This window comes from Talpa occidentalis, unplaced genomic scaffold (assembly GCF_014898055.3).
Source record: "Talpa occidentalis isolate TD23 unplaced genomic scaffold, MPIMG_talOcc4v2.1 talOcc4.10, whole genome shotgun sequence".
NCBI lineage: Eukaryota > Metazoa > Chordata > Mammalia > Eulipotyphla > Talpidae > Talpa > Talpa occidentalis.
In genome coordinates, this window is record NW_023600993.1 from 5,097,275 (window position 1) to 5,116,489 (window position 19,215).

Sequence of the window (19,215 nt, forward strand, 5' to 3'; positions counted from 1 at the left end):
AGCCAAACGCGAGGGGCGGGGCTTCCCGGCTGTGTGGGGTAGTCGAGTCCCCCCCAGAGGCTCCGCGGCCCCGCCGCCTGCTCCCGAGGGTCCCCCGCACCCGGCCTTCGCCTCGGCGCCCCAAGCCTCGTCTTCCGTCCTTTCGTGGGGTAATTCCCTCAGGTACCTCCTCGAGCGCTGCGGAGAGCCCAGTTTGTTTGGGCTTTACCCCCGAACCGCCCCGGCGGCCGGGTCCGGAGGGCCCAGCCAGCCCCCCAGAGTTGCGGCTTGCCTGCTAGCGGCGCGGCCTGGGTCTCTCCCTCTGCAGAATGACGCCTCGTGGTTCTGAGTCTTAAACGAGGCCGCGGGTTTCTCTGTCCCCGCCGGGTGGCCCATGGAGATGGGTAGACGTGCTGGCCATTGTCACTTTTGCCTTTTTCTCTTAAGCCACGAGGCAGCGGGTGCAGAAGAAGCTGAGCACGGGACCCGGTGCAAAGTCCTGCGTAGCTGTTGGGGAAACCATTATAATAATCAAGAGTAGGTCTAGGTGAGAGTCCAAGAGATGCAGGCGCCGGACGCCCGAGTTAGCATCCCAGCTCTGCCCCAGAATTAGAGAATAATACTGGTACCCACCTCAGGGCTCTTTGTGGGGAATAAATTATGGACGAAGCACTTAATATAGTTATTTAAATAGTGGTTACCTGCCTGCCACCTATTCTCTTGTAGTGAATAGTCTCAGATTTCTTTCCCGATGTGCCCAGGTACGGTGGAGGGCATAGGGATACCGAGATAAATGAGTCTGGGTTCCTGCTGTCACGGAACTGCATAGTCTAGTCTAAGAGCTGCTGGGCTAGGAGGGGGAAGCCAGAGTCGCAAACTCCCTTAGGGACTGGAGGAGCATTTTTTTTTTTTAAAGATTAATTTATTCATGCATTCAAGAACTGAGGTACAGGCCAAATGCGCAGGAGGGTGAGAGGCTTAACCAGAGACAGAGCAGGGAGCAGAACAGGCAGACTAAAATCCACTGCTGAGGGGAGCAGCGGGTGAGACAGGAGAGGTCTGCTGCGCCATGTGGGTGAAAGGTTTGGCGTGGTAAAGAAAAGGAGAGCCAGGCTAAATTTCTCAAAGGAAGGGAAAATTTACTGTGGCCCAGGTGGGCCTCACGGATCCAAGGTGGGGGTCCTTGAAGCCGGGCCTGTTGTAGGGAGAGATGCCCCTTTTATAGGGTGAGGAGAGGTTAGGTAGGAAAACTGGGTTGGGGGGGGAACAGGTTTAGGCGGTTGTTTTTCATGGAGCCAAGTTGTTTTTCTCCTGTTTATGGCTTCAGTATGGGTTTGATGGTATCAGTGGTCCTGGTGTCAGGGCCATCTTGTCTTTTTCTATGTGGGCTTTTCTTATTCCTGGCCCCTGCATAGAGCTTTCAGTGAGTATCTCCACAGCCAGCGGGGGACCCGCTCAGCATGCTGCTCTCAACCCTCAACCCCCCTCAACCCCCTGCGCCATAGGGGAGGCCCTGGAGGAGCATTTTTCAAGGAAGATAACACTGGGCCCAGTACTTAAGGATGTCCAGGAGTTTCTAGGCAGAGGAGATAATCTTGGGTGAAAAGAAAACCTTAAGCAAAGGCTGGGAGACCAGGAATGTTCTGGTTTACAAAACAATAGAAGGCACCTGTGGTGAGGCTTTCACCTGCCTCTGCGGTCTCATTACTAATTCTGCAAGTGGCTTCCTGTTTCAGCGTTGGCCTGGACTACTCTTCCCTTACCTCTTCTGCCGACTCCTGTTTCAACCCTCAGGCCCCAGCTTAAAAACCACTTTCTCAGGAGCCTATCCCTGAAAAATTGTCCCTGATTTTCTTTATCACCCCCATTCCCATTTACACTAAATTTCTTTCTAAGCCTTCATTGCACCCTGTGTTTTCCTTTATACACCTGTAAAGAATTACATAAACTGCCTGAGGCAAGGATCATGCCTGTGTTGTTCACATTTATAACCCCAGCACTAGCACAGTCCCCATTATATAGGATTGAATCATTGAGTTAAAAAAGAGAGAATGGTGACCTCCCTAGTGGCGCAGGAGTTAAAGCCTCGGCACTATCAAGTTATCACCTGCCTGGATCCTGTTTCACCCGCTGCTCCCCTCAGCAGTGTATTTCAGTAGACTGCCTGTTCTCCTCACTCTGTCTCTGGTGAATCATCACCACCCCCCCACCCCTCCCCCCACCTCTGGCCTATACCCTAGTTCTTTTTTCTTTTTTTAAAGATTTATTTATTTATACAAGCACTGGGTACAGTCAGAAGCGCGGGAGGGTGAGAGAATTCACCAGAGCCAGAGCGGGGAGCAGAACAGGCAGACTGACGAAGTACACTGCTGAGGGGAGTAGCAGGTGGGGTAGGAGAGGTCTGTGCACCATGTGGGGACCCTTGCCTGTGGCCGGAGATCGAACTGGCGCTGCAGAGGCTGTGGGCAGCTTGGCAGCCCAGTGCTCAACCGCTGCGCCACAGGGGAGGCCCTATACCCTAGTTCTTGTATGCAGAAATAAAGATCAATCTTTTTTAAAAAAAGAGGTAGAATGGGGCTAGATGATGAAGGATCTTGAATATCAGGTAGAGAACTTCAGTAAGAGGCAGCTGGGTAAACAAACCTTGAAAGGAGGGGTGTTAGAAAAGAAAGGAGGCCAAGATTATCAGACCAGAAGTGGGCTTTATTGAAATTCTGTGAGGGACGACTCCCTGCAGGCCGAGAGTCAAGCCCTGAAATGGGGAGAGCAGGTCAGGTTGTTAGGGGGAAAAGGATGTTCTAAAGCTATTTCCATACAGGCTTTGTGGACTCCACCCCCACTCCAAATCCCATCACCACCAAAGGGAAGGTGGCTGGGACCTGAGGGTGGGGTTAAGCAGCCAGGTTGGTATAAAGCCAGACACGTGGGCTTTGGGGGGGTTCCCCCATTTTGGCTCCCCGCCAGCTCGGCGGATCGGGTAGGACGCATTAAAGAATTTATTTCCCTATTTTCTCCCTGAGTTGTACATTTTCCTTATTTCCTTTTCCCTTGTCAATAAACCTTTTATGAACCTTTTGTGTGCGCCTGCAGTGGAGTATTCATAAGTCCCTTTTAAGCGCACGGGTGAGGACCCACAGCCAGGCACCCCGTTTTATTTTATATCGGGGTTGCCCTATAACAAGGCCACTGCTTGAATTTTTTGGTGCATGCAGGCAAGGGGCAGGGGCCTTGCCTGTGGAGGGGGTCTGCTGGAGTCATTTACTGCCAGGGGCAGGTCTGCTGGAATTCTTTACTGTTGTCAGCTTCTCTCTGGTCTAGCTAATCTCCTGTTCCCTGGAGCCTGGTTGTGCGGATTTTACAAGGGGCCTGTGTGTGCCCTCATCAAATGGAATACTGGCATACCCTGGTTTCTGGTGCTTTGTGGGTGATGCGGTTTTTCACAAGCGGAATGTTTGTGGCAACCCTGTGTCACCAAGCCTATGGGTGCCATTTTTCCAACAGCTTATCTCCTTGTCTTGATTGTCTTTAGTTAAGGTCTATGCATTGTTTTTTAGACATGTGCTGTTGCACACTTAATAGATGACAGTATATGTAGTGCAAGCAGCTTTTTAAAAAAGATTTATTTATTTATGCATACATAAATATTGCCAGTTAGCATACCGGCCAGGGATCAAACTCTGAGCTGCAGTGGCTGCCTTAACTTAGCAGCACTGAGACTTAACCCCTTGCGCCACCAGGGAGGCCATGTAAGCAACTTTTACAGGTACTGGGAAACAAAAAAAAAAAATGTGACTGGCTTTATTGGGATGTTTGCTTTATTGCAGTGGCGTGAAAATAAACCTGTGTATCTCTCAGATTTGCCTGTATTGGCCAGATACAGGTGTTGACATTTCTCAAAACCTGCATTTGGATAGCATCAATGTAAAGACTGGAACCTCTTTGGTTCTGGATGGAGTAGTTTCCTTTGACTTAATAGATTTACCTTAATAGATTTACCTTAGACTTAATAGACTTAATAGATTTACCTTCTCAGAATTTATGTGGTCTATAGAGAGTAACTAAATTTCTCCAATTTTGCTTTAGAAAGTGATTTAATTGCAGAAGACTGGTCAAAATGATGTCCAAAAAGCAGCTATCAAAATCTGAGGACACAGGGAGCCTGAGAGAAGATGCTTCCAGTGAGTGTCTAGTCATTTGTTGCTTTGTTTCCTGTAGCAAATGTGTGAATGCTTTAAGTCATCAAAAGTTCCTCCTTTCACATGCTGGGTGTCATCATTTGCAGAATCTAGTATCAGGAGATTTGAGATTGAGTTTCTGCCTCTAAGTCCCCTGTATAATTTTGGGCATGCCCACAGTTTCTGAAACCATCTCCACATCTGAAGAGGAATTACTATTATAGACCTTATCTACGTTATCTAAGTGCTGGGACACAAAAATATGATCTAGTCCTTACACTTTAAAACAGCATATGATTCACTTTCCTCCATTAAAAGAAATTCTAGTATAGATAAATCCTATGATAGTGATGTATAAAGGAAAGGCATTCAGAGCAAGCATACCAGAGGCAAAGATACAGCAGAATGATATTAGAATGCAATCGTTGCACTCATTTGCTCTATTAGGACATTTCTAACTTGTAAATTGGAGTCTCATTTCTTATTGGATTCTATAATTTGGGTCTGACTCTTGGTTAGATACCACTGATACAGATGGAAGTGCTTGTTGACTCTACTTGAACAACTTTCAGAGTGATTAAAATTTCCAGGCCAAAACTATGTTAGGAATAAGCTTAATTTAGAAAATGAAATTCCAAACTTTAATATTCTATTACTAAAGGGATTGTAGAATATAGAGAAATAGGTAGATTTTGAAACTGAAGAGGAATAACTTAAGAAGTCACCAGAAGTGAATGGTGTACTTTGGAAATACAGAAGGGAAGAGACTTCTGAGTTAATTTTATTGCAAGGATTCTTGGTGAGTAAGAAGCAAACTGAATTGTTCATCCCAGTTGTGCCTTAAACTTCTTTAAGGAAAACGGTGGTTTTGTTTCATTTTGTTTAAGGCTTCCACAGGAGAAATGGAAGACTTGGGGAAAGGGAAAACTGAAGTTGTTCCATGAAGTGAGAATAGTATATAGCCTTAGCTTTAAGTACCTGTTCTTTTGTTTGTAGTTTTATTGCTTCTCATGGGTTGAATGTCTTGGGAGGAAACCAATGTGGGTCTTACACTCAAAGGTATGATGCAGGAGAACCATCCCCATTCTGTCTACTTCTACCTCCAGATCAGTTGTTCTCAGACTTCCGTGTTCATCAGAATTATTAACTGGAGAGCATGTTAAAAATTCAGACTCCCGGGTTCCATCCTCAAGATTCTGGTTCAGTAGGTCTAGGATGCAACCTAAGAATATGCATTTCCTAAGTTACCCAGTGATTGCAGTGCAATGGTCAGCAGAAAACAATTGAGAGATGCTGATTGCTTTAGAATTTGGGTGGAAAGCATTTCCATGGTTATTCTTGTTGGAAATGGTACATTTTTAATTTCTCAAATGAAAATTCAATAAATAGAAGCAATTCTGTTCATTAATAGATTTGCTTATAAGCCACTGTTGCTGACCATTGTTAGATAATATTCTACTACACCATTAATTCTAGTATAATTCTTCAGGAACTTTCCTCTTAGAGGTATTACTTGAAGATTTGCATTTTAATCTTTGCTTTACTAATGGTCACACTGTTAAAAATTTTGTGTTTTCAGAAGCCAGAAAACAAAGGACAAAGAAACCTCTTGCTAATAATGAAGTTGAAGAAAATGACAGTGTCTTTGTAAAGCTTCTTAAGACATCAGGAGTTACTCTTAAAACAGGAGAGAGTCAAAATCAGCTGGGTAGTATTTCAACCTAAGTCTTTTCTCGGGGGTATAGTGAAATGACTCAGGACTGTTAGGTATTTTCTAAATAGAGAGTCAGTAAAAATTAGAAATGAGAGGACTAGCTATCCTGAGACAAGGGTGAAATTGAAATTGCTTTTCAGAGAATATTGTTAGTTTTTGGTCCTGATTGATGCATGTTAACTAAAGTACTTTTAATCCATTTTTTTTTTTAAGATTTATTTATGCATACAAGAGCTGGGGTACAGGCCAGAGGTGTGGGGCGTGAGAGGATTCACCAGAGACAGAGTGGGGAACAGAACAGGCAGACTGACTGAAACCCACTGCTGAGGGGAGCAGCGGGCGAGTCAGGAGAGGTCTGCTGCACCATGTGGGTTGCTCCCTGGCTGGGGATTGAACTTATGCGGCTGCGGATAGCCTCATAAGTTGCATCTTAACCTCTTGCACCACCAGGGGGGCCCACTTCTAATCCATTCTTTTTATTTATTTATTTATTTTTTTAATAGAGGCATGTTTTTCTTTGTTTGTTTGTTTGTTTGTTTTGTTTATACATGCACTGGGTACAGTCAGAAGCGCGGGAGGGTGAGAGAATTCACCAGAGCCAGAGCGGGGAGCAGAGCAGGCAGAAGGACCAAAGTACACTGCTGAGGGGAGCAGCGGGCGGCAGAGAGGTCTGTGCGCCATGTGGGACCCTCCTCTGGTGGCTGGGAAGCAGCCGGGGATCGAACCGGCGCCGCAGAGGCCGCGGGCAGCTTCGCAACCCAGCGCTCAACCGCTGCGCCACCGGGGAGGCCCTAATCCATTCTTTTTAAATATGAATACAAACGAGTATTATTTCATGTTCTTTTGTGAAAAAATAAATTAATACCCAGAAGAGTAAGTAGATCTGGGTAAGAATAATTTCAGGTACAAATCCATACAGCCATGAAAAATCCTCCTTTTGGAGAATAGATTAATCTATCCTGCTAAGGTTATGGCTTTTTTTTTTTTTTTTTTTTTTTTGGTAGAACACTCAGTAGCTATCCTATGGCAAAGCTTACAAGATTTGGGCCTGTAAGTTGAAAATACTTTTATTGGTTTCATCAGTTAGGAGGCTTAGGCCTGTAGGGAATGGAGACAGTGTTAGATGATGTTAAAGACTTTAGAGACCAACTGTTCTTTGTTCCTCATAGCTGTGGATCAAGTCATTTTCCAAAAGAAGCTTTTTCAGAACCTGAGGAAACATCCTTCTTATCCCAAAGTATGTATTTTCTTCCTGGTCGGTTTTCATGTACCAGCGGTACTCTGCGATGGGGAATTTACATACAGTGGCATTGAGTTGAATAAGCTAGAATGATTCTTAGCTAATCTACTACAGATGGTAAACTAAAAATCTTACTCTCACTGTCTTTATTGTTTATTTTTTTTTAATGTCATTAAGATAATAGAAGAATTTGTTAGTGGCCTGGAGTCTTACATTGAGGACCAAGACTGTTTCAGGAACTGCCTTTTGTCTTGTGAACGCCTGCAGGATGAGGAAGCCAGGTAGCGTGAGAACCGTGGAGTCTGTCAGACTCACTGGGTTGAGGGAGAGGTGGAAGAATGCAGTTTTTTTTAAATTTGCTTTTGTCTTACAGCTCCCTTTCCCTCAGAGCTTTAACCTAACCTTTGAATTACTGAGTTTATGGTTCTGAGGCTAAGAACAGAGTGTTTCTAGACTGTCTCACTTGTGTTGATGGAATTTCCATTCTTCCTTGCTGAAGAACCATCTTTTTTTTGTTCAATTTTATGTAACAGCATGGCTTCTTTTTAAAGATTACACATTTAACCAGTTTTATCAGAAAGAATAGTAACATTAAAACAAAGAAATCACACACCTCTTTTTTACAGCACGAGCACATCTTACTCTAAGAGCCTCATTAAGTTGCTTCTGGGAATTGACATATTGCAGGTGAGACTTTGCCACTTTTTCTGACTGTTGGATGTGATTTGTGGTGTGTGCCCACAGTGGCTGTGCCACAGGCTTAAGTGGGGCTAATTGGGAGAGTTTGTGTTTGCAGGGCAGGCACCGACCATGCCTTTGGGCTGAATTGATTAGTCACCTCAGTCTCATCAGTCATCTCCCAGTTATTTGTTTTTATTTGCTCAATTACTTGGTTTTCTCCTTTTTTCCTCTGCTTTTCTCTCTTTAAATTTCTTTTCTTTTTTTTTTTAAATATTATTTATGCATATAAGAGCTGGGGTACAGGCCAGAGGCGTGGGGGGTGAGAGGATTCACCAGAGACAGAGTGGGGAACAGAACAGGCAGACTGAAGAAATTCACTGCTGAGGGGAGCAGCGGGCGAGTCAGGAGAGGTCTGCTGCACTATGTGGGTTGCTCCCTGGCAGGCCAGGGATCAAACTCGTGCTGCAGTGGCTGCGGACAGCTGCAGAGACTGCGTCTTAGCTCCTTGCGCCACCAGGGAGGCCCGCTCTTTAAATTTCTTAAATAGATAATACAGTGGTATGTTTTAAACATCTCAAGTTATAAACGTGTGTAAGAATGTAAAGTCCCTGCCTTTCCATTCTCCATTTTCCCCTCCCCTCTTTCTCAGGCTCTCTCTTTTTTTTTTTTTAATGATTTATTTATTGGGCCTCCCCAGTGGTGCAGCTGGTTGAGCTCAGTGCTGTGAGGCTGTTCGCCGCAGCCTCTGCAGCGCGGGTTCAAATCCAGGCTGGCAGGGAGTTTCCCACATGGTACAGCAGACCTCTCCTGTTGTGCCTGCTGCTCCCCTCAGCAGTGCTTTCAGTCAGTCTGCCTGTGCTGTCCCCACTCTGTCTCTGGTGAATCCTCTCACCCTCCCGTGCCTCTGGCCTATACCCCAGCTATTGTATAAATAAAAAAAAAAAAAGATTTATTATGCATATAAGAGTTGGGGTACAGGCCAGAGGTGTATGTGTGGGGGTGAGAGGATTCACCAGAGACAGAGTGGGGAGCAGAACAGGCAGATCCACTGAAATACACTGCTGAGGGGAGCAGCGGGTGAGTCAGGAGAGGTCTGCTGTGCCATGTGGGTTGCTCCCTGGCTGGCTGGAATTGAAATCGTGCTACAGTGGCTGCAGATAACTTCATAGGTTGCATCTTAACCCTTGCGCCACCAGGGAGGGCCCTCTCTCAGACTCTTTTAATAATCTTTCCATGCTCTTATCTCCTCCTTTTCTTTTTTTTTTTTTCCCATAAACGAACTGGGGTTGTAGGCCAGAAGTGCAGGTGGTGAGAGGATTCACCAGAGACAGAGGGGAGAGAGCAGGGAGATCTATTGAAATACACTGCTGAGGGGTCCATCTGCCTGTTCTGTTCCTCACTCTGTCTCTAGTGGGTCCTCTCACCCCCACACCTCTGGCCTGTACCCCAGCTCTTGTATAAATGAAATAAATCTTAAAAAAAAAAAAAAAAACACTGCTGAGGGGAGCAGCAGGGAACCAGGAGAGGTCTGAGGTGCCATGTGGCTTAGCTCCTTAGCCAGAGATCAATTGTGGCCAGAGTGGTGATAGCCCTGAGACTTAACTCCTAGGCCACCAGGGAGGCCCCCTTTTTGCAGTTTCTCAGAAGACAGATTATTGATGAGTCTTTGTATTCCAAAAATTTATGTTCAAAATATAGGTAACATTAATGTTGACAATCTTATAATAGGATTTCAGTTATAGCTGATTTTTTTTCCCTCTAAGAGCTCTCATTGAAGAGAATTGTGGCTAATTACATACAACTGTTGTATATTTTGAGACTATCTCCTAACTCCCTGTGTCTTCTTTTTTTAGCCTGTCATTATCAAAACCTTATTTGAAAAGTTGCCAGAATTCTTTTTTGAAAAGTAAGTGGCATTATCCTGGAATTCTCAAAGTACCCCCTCGTGTGTAAGTTTCTCTCTGATAAGATTACATCCTTGATTTCTCTGAAAGCCATGTTTATTATGATGCCACATTCTTAAGTGACTGCTGAAATTTTACTGGACTGTCTTTCAGTCAGATTTCATTTATTACTATGACTGCATGTTCCTAGAAGGATGTGCAATAAGCTGATAATACTGGTTGTCTCCAAGGAGGGAACCAAGGGGCTGGAGTCGGGTATTCTCTGGATACTCTTCTTTACCTTTTAAATTTTGTAAGGTATGTGTTAATTTACATAAAAAATTAATTTACTTAAAAAATTATATCAAAAAAATGAGCTGCCTACTAGGAAAGTAGATAAAGGTCATGAACATGCAGCCTATCAAACATTTTTCATATGCTCAGTTTCATTAATAAAGACACTTTTAAAGCATTATATTTTTTCCCATTCTTAAAGGGTCTCCCTTTTTGAGTATAATAAACAGTCATGTTCATGTTCATGCATTACTGATGAACATACAAATGAGTTTGATCATTCTGAGGGGTAGTAGGTTGTGTGTATCAAAATCTTGGGTTTTGTATATATGTTTAATATTCAACCATATATACTAATTTATCCTAAAGTTACAACTGAATTAAAATAACAGTGAACTGCTGTTTAAAATAATATAAAAGTGTAAGCAGCTGAGATGTTCAACTGTGGAGGGTTGGTTAAATAAATGAGGTACATCCACACAGTTCTCTGTGATGTGGAAATTACAAATTTTGGAGGACGAGCATCTGGGGCTTCTGTGAGGTGTCGGGGGATATCTTGCTTCAGAAGCCTGTGGTTCTTCATTGTGGATCCTGGAAGAAGTGTGGGTATAAGACCTGCTTTCTGAAGTCCACATTCAGTGTGAATAGGAACCGCTGCCACTGACCCGCCGATTAGATGGACCCTCCAAAGACACATTTATCTCTGATGCCATGAAATGTATCTCCAGTGGTTTTGCACTGTATATGTTATTTTGTAGGTCTTGTGTTTGTCTTTAATCCATTTTGAATTTATTTTTGTGCATGAAGTTAGAGAATGATCTAATTTCGTTCTTTTACATGTGGCGGCCCAGTTTTCCTTGTTTTTTCCCCCAAGATTTTTTTTTAAAAAAAGATTTATTTATTTATACAATACCGGGGTATAGGCCAGATGTGTGGGAGGGTGAGAGGATTCACCAGAGATAGAGCGGAAAACAGAACAGGCAGACTGACGAAATACACTGCTGAGAGGAGCAGCGGGCCAGGCAGGAGAGGTCTGCGCGCCATGTGGACCATCACTGGCCAGCCGAGATCCAACCGGAGCTGCAGAGGCTGTAAACAGCTTCACAGCGCGGCGCTCAACCACCTGCGGCACCAGGGGAGGCCCAAGATATATTTTTTTATGCATGCAAGAGTTGGAGTGTAGGCCAGAGGTGCAGAGGAGAGAGGATTCACCAGCGACAGAGTGGGGAGCAGAACAGGCAGACTGACTGAAATACGCTGCTGAGGGGAGCAGCGGGCGAGGCAGGAGGGGTCTGCTGCACCATGTGGGTCAGCTCCCTGGCCGGGGATTGAACTCGTGCTGCATTGACTGGTAATAGCTTGTTAGTGCTGTCTTTAACCCCGGGGCCACCACAGAGGCCCTCCCTTTTCTTTTTTTTTTTTTTTAACATTTTAGAACAGGTTTACTGGGAAAAAGAGAAAAAGAGAGCCATCTGCATAGCCACGATGGGCAGGAGACCTCCCAGGTTTTCATTTCTTGAAGAATCTGTCCTTTTTCCATTGTTTGGTGTGAGTCCTTTATCATAAATTCAGTATTGACATATACATGGCGAAAAGTGATAAAGAGGATATTACAGTGTCTTTTACTAATTGGAAAAAAGGCTATAAGTATTTGTAATTCAGGCCAGTATTTTGTTTAAAAAAAAAAAAGATAACTACACATCGCGGCATGTGCATGTTATTGAGTTTCTGGGTACAGGGCTGTGCATTGTTTTTATTTTTTCCTTTCAGTACGTACCTTTTCAGTATCTTGTAAGTAATAATAGTAGTAATTATTATTGTTGTGAATTTTATATTTTACCTCATATGCTTTATGACCTGGCTAAGTCTTTTCTTTTTTAAGATTTATTTTATGCAATAAACGGGGTACAGGCCAAGTCCGTGGGAGAGTGAGAGGATTCACCAGAGACAGAGCGGGGAACAGAACAGGTAGACTGAAATACGCTGCTGAGAGGGGCAGTAGATGAGACAGGAGAGGTCTGCCATGCTATGTGGGTTGCTCCACGGCCGGCATGGATGGAACTGGCACTGCAGAGGCTGCGGACAGCTTCATAGCACTGTGCTCAACTGCCTGCGCCACCAGGGAGGCCCCTAAGTCTTTTTTTTTTTTCCACAGTTCTATTTGGCTATAGTAGACAGAGACCAAGAATGCTCTCAAGGAATGAAACTGGAGATTGTTCAGAACTTTAGACGTGAGAGATTGCGAGTAGGGCAGAGATTGTCATTTTGGGGCAAATTGTAATAACTGAGACAACATTTCTTCATAAATGGTTTTTAGCATTTTCACATTCTAATTTTACTTGTTTCCATAGCAACCTGTACTTTTTCTTTGAGCAATTGTCACACTGATGTACCTTTTTAGAATAATTCCTTTTATTAGTTCATTACCTTTATTTAAAAAAAATTGTTTGCATTACTGAGTGATACTCTCCTGTCCTTCCCCCGTTGTTCTTCCCATAGTAGTAACAGACACCTTTTTAAACACATAAGCAGAGTCTCAAGCGTTTTTTGCGTCACCTGTGTGTCTAACACAGTTTGCAGCACATAGCGTTGGGTAGATGTTCATTGATCAGCTGAAGTGTTTGGTGCAGGTGAATGTGTGGTATTGTATAAGATAATAAAGCTAAGTTTCTGTCTCCTTGTCCTGACATTTCAGCATGAACACTGATGGAATCAACATGCCTCGGCTCATCATCAGTCAGCTGAAGTGGCTTGACAGGGTCATGGATGGCAAGGTAGCTTTGGGACTTACTCTTTTTAAACACAAACTTTTGGGATTTGCAGGGTTCTTTTCCTTTCTAAACAGAAAATTAAAGTTTTTCTTTTTTTTTTAAGATTAATTTATTTATGCATACAAGAGCTGGGGTGTAGTCCAGAGGTATGGGAAGTGAGAGGACTTACCTAGACAGAGTAGGGAGTAGAACAGGCAGAAGTACTGAAATACACTGCTGAGGGGAGCAGCTGGGAGACAGGAGAGGTCTGCTTCGCCATGTTGCTTAGCTTCCTGGCCAGGGACTGAACTCATGTTGCAGTGGCTGCTGACAGCTTAATAGCACTGTGTCTTTAACCCCCACACCACCAGGAAGGCCCCCAATTTTTTTTTTTTTGTCATAGAAGAACTGGGGTATTGAGAGGGGTGGGGAGTGAGAGGATTCACCAGAGACAGAATGGGGAGCAGAACAGATGAATCCACTGAAATACACTGCTGAGGGGAACAGCAGGTGAACTTTAGACAGGAATGGTCTGCCACGCCTTGTGGGTTAGCTCCCTGGCTGGGGATCGAACTCAGGTCACAGTGGTGATAGTCCTTAGACTTCACCCCAAGGCCACCAGGGAGGCCCCCCTCACAACATTTTTTTAAACTGAGGAAACATCACTTTATAATAATCAGTTTCAGGAGTATAAATGGCTTAACATCTCAAATGTATGTCCCATCTGTGCCCTCCATCAAAGATCTGGTTACCATTTACGACCATCTCTGATCCACTCCCTCTGCCCACTATTGTGTTTTCAAAAGTCTAATGGTTTGTTTTTGTTTTGTTCATTCATTTGCATTTTTTCTTTATATTCTACTTGAGTTAAATCTTGGTATTTCTCTTTACTTCTCAGCCTTCGTAATTTGAGAATGGTGTATTTCACTCTAAAATTTCTTTTAAAATAGAAGAAGTTATGATGACTAGATATTTGGAAAGAAATTTACTCATTTTTCAGTATATAGGGATTACTAAGCTTCATTTTACTCAGAAGTGATATCACAAACCATCCTACTTCACTGCAGATGTTTTTGTTTTGCTAGGTATTGATGGAAATTTCAGTAAGTTTTGCAGTCAAGTAAGTTGAATCTGGAAAGAAATCTTTTTTTTCCCCATGAGTTCTTAAAATCATTCTGAATTTTTGTTATACTAACCAAGACTAAACATTTTTTTGGAAGAAAATAATTTTGGACTTTTTAGCAGGGCAGGATTTTTTTTTTACTATTAAAATTTTTCTTTTTTTGCCATTGTTGATATACCATTGTTTTACATCCTTGCTAGTGTTTTGAAAATGTAGGCTTCCCCACTGTAGCCCCGCCACCGAAGCATCCACAGTCCACCATAGTCCATTGTGTTCTACCCCCTCAGTCCCCTATTTTTGTCCTTTTCCCCTCCCTTCTTCCCCTCTGAAAGCTGAAGCTCAATGGTCAGTTTTCAATGTTTAGTTTTAAAGTGTGTCTTTTTCTGACACTGCCTGGATAGGAATTTTGATTCTGCTACTTATCAGTTCTGTATCCTAGACCAGCACATACCACATTTTAAAAATGGGAATTATCACACAAACATCATTGAGTCGTGATTGAATGAAATAATTATATAATAAATGTGCTAGGTAATTTACCACCCAACCTAGTGTTTTCTATAATTCATCCCATGTGTGATAATTTTTGGGTCATTTGCTTCTGAGTGTGTAGTTATCATATTGTGTAGAAAATGATCTCAGTTGTACATTCCACAAATAGGATGTCTTTTTCGTTTTGGGGTAGTGTGTTCTATGATTCTGACTATCTCCTCTACTTCAGGATCTTAGCGCTAAAATGATGCAGCTGATCAGTATTGCTCCAGTGGACCTGCAGCATGACTTGATCACAAGTCTGCCTGAGATCCTAGGGGACTCCCAGCATGCTGATGTCGGGCAAGAATTGAGGTGGGTGAGCACCTTGTTGCCACATTAAGCAAGACTCCACTCTGGAAGCTCTGTCATGGCAATATAGAGTAGTAGTGACCTGTTCCTTTTTCTGTAAAAGAGAATGATACCTGCCTTTTATGAATAGGGGTTTCCTTTTTTTCCCCTTACAACAAGTATAGATTTGAATAGACCCATTTTCTTTATTTTAGATTGTGTGCCTGTTGTGACGGATGAGTCTAGCTTAGGATTAGGCATATAAATCTGTTGCGGAGACTTAAACATAACCTTTTTATTTCTGCTTCATTGCTGTTTCCTCTAGTCAAGGGGCCCTCAGTACTGACTGCACATTCAAATCATTTGTGGAGCTTGTTAAATATCTACATTCTTTGGGTCCCCAAATTTTCATTTCTAATGCTAATGTCATTTATGTAAAAGATAGTAATTGATAGATAGGGTAGTAATTAAGAAGGGGAGAGCACAACCACCCCTAATATAACTTTAGTGCAAATATTTGCTTGTCCTGGAAGTAGTTAAAAACATAAGACAGTCTGCAGTACATTTTATTTTTTTTAATTTTTTTATTTTTTTAAAGATTTATTTATTTATACAAGAACCGGGATACAGGCCAGATGCGCAGGAGGGTGAGAAGGGTTCACCAGAGACAGCAGGAAACACAACAGGCAGACTGATGAAATACACTGCTGAGGGGAGCAGAGGGCGAGACAGGAGAGATCTGCTGCGACATGTGGGACCCTCGCCAGCCGGCCGGGATCAAACCAGCGCAGAGGCTTCGGTCAGCTTCACAGCACTGCGCTCAACCTCCTGCGCCACCAGGGCAGGCCCGCATTTTATTTTTTTAATAAAGATTTTTTTTAAGATTTATTTATTGAGGGCCTCCCTGGTGGCGCAGTGGGTTGAGCGCAGGGCTGTGAAGCTGTCCGCAGCCTCTGCAGCGCTGATTCGATTCCTGGCCGGCCAAGGAGATTCCCACATGGTGAGGCAGACCACTCTTGTCTCACCTGCTGCTTCTCTCGACAGTGTACTTTGGTCTTTCTGCCTGTTCTACTCCCTGCTCTGTCTTTGGTGAATTCTCTCACCCTCCTGCACCTCTGGCCTGTACCCCAGTGCTTGTATAAATAAATAAATCTTTAAAAAAATTATTTATTGATACACACAAGAACTGGGATACAGGCGAGAGTTGTGGGGGTGAGAGGATTCACCAGAGACAGAGTGGGGAAAAGAACGGGGAGAGCGACTGAATTATACTGCTGAGTCAGGAGAGGTCTGCTATGCTATGTGGGTTAGCTCCATGGCCAGAGATTGAACAAATGCTGCAGTGGCTGCAGCAAACATCATAGGTTGTGTCTTAACCCTTTGCGCCACCAGGGAGGCCTGTAGTACATTTTAATAGATGTCTACAAAGCTGCCTTCAGAAATGTTCAGTGAATTCTTGCCTCTGTGCTTTGGGCACTATCCCACCTACTCTCCCTGCTTAATTCTAACTTGTCCTTTTACTTAGCCCTCCCTTGGAATCCATTGCTGTGCTCTGTGGCATCCTACGCACACATCTGTCATATATAGCACATTTCATTGTGACTTTGGAGGTTGTAATTTTCTCTTTCCAGGAAGGATATGTTCTAAACTCAAAAATGGTTACCTTTGTATAGCAGGGATGGTGAGGGAGGGTGTCTTCTTCTTCTTTTTTTTTTTTTTTAAAGGTTTTGGTTATCAAAACCTCTTTTTTAAAAAAAAGAATTTATTTATGCATACAAGAGCTGGGCACTGGCCAGAGATGCTGGGGTGAGAGGATCCACCAGAGACAGAGTGGGGAACAGAACAGGTAGATTGACCGAAATACACTGCTGAGGGGAGTAGCTGGTGAGACAGGAGAGGTCTACCTTGCCATGTGGGTTTCTCCCTGGCTGGCCAGGCATCCAACTCGTGTTGCAGATGCTGTGGATTGCTTCACAGTGTGGTGCTTAACCCCTTGCGCCGCCACCAGGGAGGCCCCGAAGGAGGGTTTCTTAATACTGTTTGCTATTTGACTTTTATAATGAATATCTTTTTATTCTTTTTTTTTTTTTTTTTTAGATTTATTTATTTAATTTATACAAGCACTGGGTACAGTCAGAAGCGCGGGAGGTGAGAGAATTCACCAGAGCCAGAGCGGGGAGCAGAACAGGCAGAAGGACCGAAGGACACTGCTGAGGGGAGCAGTGGGTGGCAGGAGAGGTCTGTGCGCCATGTGGGACCCTTGCCCGGCAGCCAGGGATAGAACCGGCGCTGCAGAGGCTTCGGGTAGCTTAGCAACCCAGCGCTCAACTGCTGTGCCACCAGGGGAGGCCCATATTCTTAAGATTTATTTTTTATTTATTTATGCACACAAAAACTGGGGTGTAGGCCAGAGCTGTGAGAGGGTGAGAGGAGTCACTAGAGACGTAGTGGGGGGCAGAACAGGCAGATTGACTGAAATACACTGGTAAGGGGAGCAGCGGGTGAGACCGGAGAGGTCTGCTGCACCATGGGCCACCAGGGAGGCCCTGAATGTGTATTTGTTTAATCAAAATAATAGTATGTTTGCAATGAAACATACTATAAGTAAACTTAATGGGAACTAAGTTTCTCTTCACTTGCCCACTGTAATGAGTGATTTTCCCAAGTCATGTTAAAAGCCACATAACTTTATTTGCAGTGACCTTCTAAAGGAGAATACTCTGCTCACTGTCCCTATCCTGGACGTGCTTTCCAGTCTGCAGCTTGACCCAAGTCTCCTGAAGAAGGTAGGAATGATTCTATTCTCCTGAAACAGCCAGCTTCCCCTCCCAGAACCAGTGTTGGTCATTTGGTGTGTTGGTGCAGTTGTATGTAATGAAAATTTTGTTATGAAACAATATTGAATGACACTTGTTCTTTTTTCTTTTGATTTTCATGTCATATTTCATACTCTGCTTGATTTGTTGGCCTGTTTCTAGGCAACAAATTTTAGTAGAATTCTTTATATTGCCTGAGTATTTATAAACTGTTCCCCATAGAAATAACAAATAAATATGCCTTCCTCTCGCCAGTGGAAAGTTCAGATTCCAAATACATGATATTTTCACATTGGTCATCTGTTTATGAAGCTGCGGGGTTAACAATTGAAAGCTTTTTTTTTTTTTTTTGTGGGACCCTCGCCGGCGGCCGGGGAACGAACCGGTGCTGCAGAGGCTGCGGGCAGCCTCGCAGCCCAGCGCTCAACCACTGCACCACCAGGGGAGGCCCAAAAGCTTGTTTTAAAAAACAAAAAGGCTGGCAATTTGGGAAAAAGTAAAAGGACATCTTTTTCTTCCTAAATTATAAGTGAGAAAATTGAGTGAGAAGTATTTTTTTCTAATTTTATGTAAATAGAAGGTTGAAGAGAGAACATGAAATTACTTAGGTTTTTGGGCTTTTTATTTTTAGATCCGCCAGTTGGTGATGGGTAAGCTGTCATCTGTCCGATTGGATGATTTACCTGTGATAATCAAGTTCATTCTTCATTCCATAACAGCTGCGGATGCACTTGAGGTACCCGCTTACTTCCTAAAATACACTGATAGGATGCCAGGTGTACAGTGTACAGAGGGCAACTGTGCCCTTGTGAAATTCAGCAATCAAAAGACTTAAGCTAGGTGAAGAGATATCAAGATAAAGTATTTAACTTAATGGGCTCTAACTGTTATTCTCTATCTCAAAAGTAATTGATAATACTTCATTAATCCAGACAGAATTCAGGGGAGTGAATGGGACTGTTAGTTTATTTCTGTTTAAGCTGCTACAGGCTGTTTACTATTTCAGTATAATATCTCAAATTCTGGAATTTCGAAGGGCATGACATATTGTACCTGTATTAGCATTTTTATCAAATTTTACTCTTAAAATGCCTTGTCTAATGTTTAATAACACTTCAGCCTTACAGAAAAATTTATAGTACTTCTGTTAAAAGAATGGACTCTACCTATTTACTATAAATGATCAGAATATACAGCTAACATATGTTTCCCATAGGTAATAGCTGAGCTTCGGGAAAGGCTGGATCTGCAGCATTTTATTCTGCCATCATGGTTATATGCCCCCCAAAGCAAGCTGAAAAATAAAGGAAGAACAAGGTATAAGCTTGACAGTTACCAATGTTTTTCTCACGTAGACAAGGAAAGTTTTCTGACATTTATCCTGAAGCCAAGGAAGTAGATTTAAATACAACTATAAATAATGGTCATAATTGTATAGCCATATAATACAGTGCAGGTTTTCCTTTGCCCTTTTTTTTTTTAATGGGCATGGGGTGGGCTGTTGTAAAAACTTGATTTTTTGAATTTTATTTTTATTGAAGTAACATTGGGCATATATAAGTTTTTCATGTCTATGTGTATGTATTGACTGGTCCAGATACACTACAGTGTAAGTTTATTAGCCATTTTACACAAAGCTGTTACTTGTTCAAGGCATATGGGAAGTAAACAGGAACCCAGATCTTGTTGGTTTCTCTCAGGTAAGTGAAAGACCTTCTCTTTCCCTCTCCTGCTTGCA

The 19,215-nt window shown here is 43.1% G+C and overlaps 1 protein-coding gene across 2 annotated transcripts in view; it reads left to right on the forward strand.

Moving 5' to 3' along the window:
* The first annotated feature begins 29 nt into the window (after positions 1 to 29).
* The window catches only part of FANCD2 (FA complementation group D2), a 56,279-nt gene continuing 37,093 nt past the window's right edge, over positions 30 to 19,215 (forward strand). The window contains exons 1-12 of one of the 2 annotated variants that reach the window (XM_037522655.2): positions 30 to 162; positions 4,063 to 4,157; positions 5,734 to 5,862; positions 7,038 to 7,105; positions 7,286 to 7,389; positions 7,735 to 7,795; positions 9,643 to 9,695; positions 12,662 to 12,740; positions 14,561 to 14,685; positions 17,360 to 17,447; positions 18,109 to 18,213; positions 18,694 to 18,794. In XM_037522655.2, coding sequence (XP_037378552.1) covers positions 4,094 to 4,157; positions 5,734 to 5,862; positions 7,038 to 7,105; positions 7,286 to 7,389; positions 7,735 to 7,795; positions 9,643 to 9,695; positions 12,662 to 12,740; positions 14,561 to 14,685; positions 17,360 to 17,447; positions 18,109 to 18,213; positions 18,694 to 18,794 — 977 coding nt within the window. In that variant the 5' untranslated portion in view covers positions 30 to 162; positions 4,063 to 4,093. The remainder of the gene's footprint in view (positions 163 to 4,062; positions 4,158 to 5,733; positions 5,863 to 7,037; positions 7,106 to 7,285; positions 7,390 to 7,734; positions 7,796 to 9,642; positions 9,696 to 12,661; positions 12,741 to 14,560; positions 14,686 to 17,359; positions 17,448 to 18,108; positions 18,214 to 18,693; positions 18,795 to 19,215) is intronic. The other variant, XM_054696829.1, reaches the window with a different exon arrangement.